The 5,967-nt window shown below is 38.9% G+C and overlaps 1 protein-coding gene across 1 annotated transcript; it reads left to right on the top strand.

Annotated features, from left to right (window-relative positions):
* Positions 1-3,843: 3,843 nt before the first annotated feature.
* LOC115294091 (olfactory receptor 2G3) lies at positions 3,844-4,782 on the top strand. The gene has a single exon (XM_029941790.1). It carries the CDS (start codon positions 3,844-3,846, stop codon positions 4,780-4,782), a length of 939 nt encoding a protein of 312 aa, XP_029797650.1.
* Positions 4,783-5,967: the final 1,185 nt, after the last annotated feature.

The following is a 5,967-nucleotide window of genomic DNA, read 5'->3' as shown; positions in this document are numbered from 1 at the left end:
AAGGCTCCCCTCTGGAGAAAGTTGCACACTTCCAAAACCTTGGAGTTTCAGCTCCAAAAGCTGTTTGCAAAAAAGAGCTGGGAGCCTCATTACTTCTCCCCAGTCCATGGTCCAGAGAGGTTTTCCTCTTGTACTAACTTGATGCTGGACTATCACAACCCTCCTTCTCTCCATTTGTCTCTCTCCAGAGGGGTTCCCTCTTCTCCTTAGCACCGTTGTTTTATCTCCCCAACTCACATACACATACCTCGACCCTGCCAAATGTCTCCCTTCAACCACGGAAAGCCTTCTGCCGCTCTGTACCCCTATTTCCTGTGTGTTCCAAGTGATCTGATCTCAACACAGCTGTGTTTGAGGGACAAACCCCCCGAAAAAAGCCAGGTCCCCCTACTTCTCCACCATCTTAACTTCCTCTATTGTTTTCTTGCCAGATTTATCTGTGCTTGACTTCTAGTTTTATAGTGTTTTGGTAAGAAAAGATGCATGCTATGACTTACATTTTCTTGAACTTCTTGAGGCTTGCTTTGTGGGCTACTGTGTGTTCTATTCTGGGGAATGTTCAGTGTGCCCTTGAATAATATGTTTATTTTATTGTTTGGGGGTGGGATGTTGTGAACACATTTGTTAAATTCATCTGGTCCCGTGTGTCATTCAAAGCCATTTTCCTTGTTTATTTGATGTTTAGGTATTTGTCCATTGCATTTATTGATTAGTTTCCTTATGTTTGTTATCAAGAAACATATGTATTATGGTGCTTTTATATTTGGTACATATATTTATAATTTTGACATCTTCTTCTTGAATTGTCTGCTTTATGATAACACAGCATCCTTCTTTGTCTCTTGTAACTGTTTTAAAGTCTACTTTGTCTAATGTAAGTATGCTAACCAGCTTTTTGTGACACCCACTTGAATGACAGATGTTTCTCCAACCTTTCACTTTCAATGTGGAAGTGTCTTTTGTTCTAAAATGTGTATTTTGTAGGTAGCATATTGATGAGTCTTTTTTTTTTATCCATTCTGTCAGCCAGTGTCTTTTTATTGGAGCATTTACTCCATTTGCTTTCAAAGTAATTGATAGATAAATATTTATTGCCATTGCATTACTTGTTTTGTGGTTGTTTCTGAAGATTTTCCTTGATCTTGTCTTTCTCTCATGGTTTGCTGATTTTTCTTTATGATATTTTTGGATTTATTTGTCTCTAGTCTTTGTGTAGTATATAATAGGTTTTGATTTCTGGTTATCATTAGGTTTGTATGTAAAACATCTACATATAACAGTATATATTGAGGTAATGGTTGTTTAAATTTGAATCCTTTTCTTCTCTCCTTTGTACTTTTTAGGTGTATGTTAATATATTTTATGTCTTTTTTTGCAAATTCCCCAACTGATTTTTTACAGAAATATTTATTTTTGCTGCTTTTATATTTTCTACCTTGTACTGTAACTTTTGATCACTCCTTTCCACTGAAATAAGCTTCTTTAATATTTCTTATAGGGCTTGTGTGGTCATAAACACTTTAGTTTTTATTTGTCTGGGAAACTCCTTATTTCTCCCATGCTTACTGATAGCCCTGCTGGGTAGAGTAGTATTGGCTGCAGTTGTTTCCCATCCAGCACTTCGCATGTATATCGTGCTACTTCCTTCTGGCTTGCAACGTTTCTGTTGGAAAATCTCTTGCTGGCCAGTTAATATCAGTTATTGACTCCTTTTTATTCTTGCTGTTTAAATCTTTTCCCCTTGTCAGTTAATGAGTCCCTTTTTTTCTTGCTGCTTAAAATTTTTTCTTTATCTTTATATTTTGCCAGTTTAATTACAACAAGTCTTGGTGTGTGTCTGGTTTTGTTGCATTTGATGGGGATTCTCTTTTCCTCTGGATCTTGATATCTGTTTTCTTTCCCAGATATGGGAATTTTCCAGCTATTATTTCTTCAAATAAATGTTCTACCTCCTTATCTCTCTTCTCTTCTTGTGGGACTCCTATAATACTAATGCTATTATGTTTGAAGCAGTCTTCGAGTTCTCTAAGTGTGTTGTCATTTTGCACCATTCATTTTTTTCTCTTTTGTTCACCTTGATTACTTTCCATGACTCTGTCTTCTAAGTCACTATTTCATTCCTCTGCTTCTTCTAGCCTGCCACTCATTCTACAAGTGTGTTTCTCATTTTGTTTATTGAGCCCTTTATCTCTGATATGTTATTTCTTATTTCTCCTTCATGTCCTCCACTCTTTTCTCAGTTCAGTGAGTATTCTTATGATCATTGCTTTACATTCTCTTTCATATATATTATTTATATCTGTTTTACTTAGATCTCTGGCTGTGTCCTTTTCTTGTTCTTTCATTTGGGATAAATTTCTCTGTCTCTTCATCTGTCTGTCTCTCTCTGTTTCTGTGTGTGAAGGAGGTCAGCTGTGTCTTCTGCTCTTGGAAGTAGTTATTCATGATGAAAAGGCCCTACAGTGTCACGCTATGCTGTTTCCTCTGCTCCCTGGAACCTGGCACTTCAGGGGAGTTTGCCACCCATGCTGCTGATGCTCTACTGTTGTGTCGGAGTCACTTTTTGTGTCACTGCAGTCATCTCACTGTCTCTGCCTATTGTGTGCTGCTTGTGCTGTCTGTTAGTGGGACCCAGGCAGTCTTGTTCTAAGGAAGACAGTGATGGCCACTGGGATCTTGGGAGTGGAGCAGTGAAGTTACTAAAATTTGTTCTGGTCCATCACTCATATGACAGACCCCCTGAAGCACTGCAGTGCCTTGGACTTGCTTGTGGGGTGGCTGGTGGTGTGAGGGTAGGCATTGCACCTCAGGATGGCTGGGTGTAGTTGGGCCTCATGTGGTGCCAGGGACACATGGCTTGGGGTGTGCTGGTGGCTAGCTGCAGCATGAAGGTTGGGCATGATGTACCAGCTGGGTGTAGTGTGGCAGCTGGGTGAAATGTGCAGTGACAGCAGTTCACCTGGTAGCTAAGCATGACATACAATGGTGGCCTTGTGACATAAAATTTATTTTAAAATAGAAATTGTTATTTATTCAATTTTTAAATCTCTAGATAGAGTATAAATTCATGACTATCTCACTTTTCTTTGTTGAGGTAGTGTACAAAGATGAATGTGTAAGAATGTGTGTAAAAAAGGAAAAGAAAAGGGGTCCCTGGGTGACTCAGGTGGTTAAGCATCTGACTCTTGATTTCAGCTCAAGTCATGATCTCACAGTTCTTGAAATTGAGCCCCACATTGGGCTCTGTGTTGACAGTGTGAAGCCTGCTCCCAAGCAGGCCCTCTCTCTTTCTTCCCCTCTTCTCTGCCTCTCTTTCTCTCTGTCTCTCTCTCTTTGTCTCTTTCTCTGTGTGTGCCTTTCTCTTTCTCTCTCTCTCCCTCTCTCAAAATAAAGAAACTTAAAAAAATAAAGGGTAAAGATGAGGAGAAAATTCCTGTCCCCATGTATACCTAGGTTAAGACCTTAATGTTGTATTTGGTATGCATAGTTTTGTTGACAGTTAAAACCAATGAGAAACCACTTGCTTCTTTATTTTGAGAGACAGTTAATTTCAGTAGAAGTGACTACATGCTTTTTGACATGTGTGCAATTATAAACAATAATTAGTTTAGTGATTAGTGTCCAGAGAAACACAAAGTTGAAAACACTCATAATTTTTTAAGAGTCATGGGACTGGATTATTGCTCTGATTCAGCAACACTTTGCAGATTAAAAAAAAATAGTATATTGGACAAATTAGTTTCCATCACCCTTGCAATTTGTACATTGTGATTCTTGGATAAATTGTTTCAAACAATACCTGTTTTCATTTCTCTCTTAACAGAATCAATTTCTTCTGTAGAAATGGAACGGGCCAATGAGAGTTCCCTGACAGGTTTCATCCTTCTAGGCTTCTCAGACCACCCTCGCCTGGAGTCTGCACTCTTTGCATTTGTCCTTTTCTTCTATATCTTGACGCTCGTGGGGAACTTTGCCATCATCATTATATCATACCTGGATCCTCTCCTCCACACCCCCATGTACTTCTTCCTTAGCAACCTTTCCCTACTGGACCTCTGCTTCACTACTAGTCTTGCACCTCAGACCCTAGTTAACCTGCGGGGTCCAGAGAAGACTATCACTTATGGTGGTTGTGTGGTCCAACTCTATATTTCTCTGGCTCTGGGCTCCACTGAGTGTATCCTCTTGGCTGTAATGGCTTTGGATCGCTACATTGCTGTCTGCAAACCCCTCCACTATGTGGCTATCATGAATCCACGTCTATGCCAACAACTGGCATCCCTCTCCTGGCTCAGTGGCTTGAGCAATTCCCTGATCCATGCTACTTTTACCTTGCAATTACCTCTCTGTGGCAACCACAGACTCAATCATTTTATTTGTGAAGTACCAGCTCTCCTCAAATTGGCTTGTGTGGACACCACTGTCAATGAGTTGGTGCTTTTTGTGGTGAGTGTCCTGTTTCTCCTAATCCCCCCAACACTCATTCTTATCTCCTATGGCTTCATAAGTCAGGCTGTGCTGAAGATAAAGTCAGTAGAGGCAAGACACAAAGCCTTCAGCACCTGCTCCTCCCACCTCACAGTGGTGATCATTTTCTATGGCACCATAATCTACATGTACCTACAACCAAGTAACAGTTACACTCAGGACCAAGGCAAGTTTATCTCCCTCTTCTACACCATGGTGACCCCAACGTTAAATCCTATTATCTATACTTTAAGAAACAAGGACATGAAAGTGGCTCTGAAAACACTTCTGTCAAAAAAACTGTATTCCCTATGACTGTGCTGTGCAAGGAAAATTATAGTCAAACCATATTTCCCAATTTCACATTTGTGAAATTTATGTTTACTTACTTAATCTAAGAAGGGGGATTTTCCGGTCTTACGTGTAACTAAGCAAAATATACATGTTTATTTAAGTTCAGAGCTTGAACCATGGGGGAAAAAGTGGTGTATGGGTATAAAGACTATGTAATCCTCACCACAAAGTCTGTATTTTATTTCTGACACTTATTCTCAGGGATTCAATAAAAGTAAGTAATTAAATATTTACCAATTGTCTAGGTAATGAATCCTTTTCATTTTAATTTTTGATGAATTATTCAGTATTTAAACATCTTAAATTTAGTTTATAATGTTCCTTCATTAAAGCTTCATGTTGGAAAATATGCTCTTTATTCACGTACTTCCCCTACTACAGTAGAAAACTAAGTCCTCATACTGTCATTTTATTGAAGAGTATGTTATTATATTAACTGTTTTTGTTCCATATACTCATTTAGAAATAATTATCCAGAAAGACTAAGAGAAACAAAATCAAATAAACATATTGTTTTTCTTTTCTGTTTTACCAAAAGTATGTTACGTGTCCCTCATTCCCAGTTCCAAGCTGGATTTAATTTCAGAAATAAACAGCTGTGCCTTCTCACTAGATGACATTGTTCTTGACATGATTTGTAAATAAAGAATCACAAAACTTTTGGGCAATTTTCACAGTCACTCATTTTATTGATATTTTCTTGGTTAAATGTGTATATTCACATTTTAAAAAATATATAATTATGTTTATTTTATTTTTTATTTAAAAAAACTTTTTTATGTTTTTTAAAAATTTATTTTATATATAGAGAGAGACACAGAGTGTGAGCAGGGGAGGATCAGAGAGAGAGGGAGACACAGAATCCGAAGTGGGCTGTCAGCACAGAGCCTGTTGCAGGGCTCAAACCCATGAACCGTGAGATCATGACCTGAGCCGAAGCTGGATGCCCAACTGACTGACCCACCCAGGTGCCCCAAAAACTTTTTTATGTTTATTTATTATTGAGACCAAACAGAGCATGAGTGGGGGAAGGACATAGAGAGGGGGGAGACACATAATCTGAAGCAGGTTCCAGGCTCTGAGCTGTCACCACAGAGCCCAAAGCAGGTCTCGAACCCAAGAACTGTGAGATCATGACCGGAGCCG

The sequence above is a fragment of the Suricata suricatta genome, chromosome 6 (genome assembly GCF_006229205.1).
Source record: "Suricata suricatta isolate VVHF042 chromosome 6, meerkat_22Aug2017_6uvM2_HiC, whole genome shotgun sequence".
Lineage (NCBI taxonomy): Eukaryota > Metazoa > Chordata > Mammalia > Carnivora > Herpestidae > Suricata > Suricata suricatta.
The sequence above is the reverse complement of the archived record's forward strand: the minus strand, read 5'-3'. Positions and strand labels throughout refer to the sequence as shown.

Bases quoted from the DNA above. Each gene is read 5' to 3' on its own strand.
- LOC115294091 (XM_029941790.1), top strand. From the start codon at position 3,844: ATGGAACGGGCCAATGAGAGTTCCCTGACAGGTTTCATCCTTCTAGGC.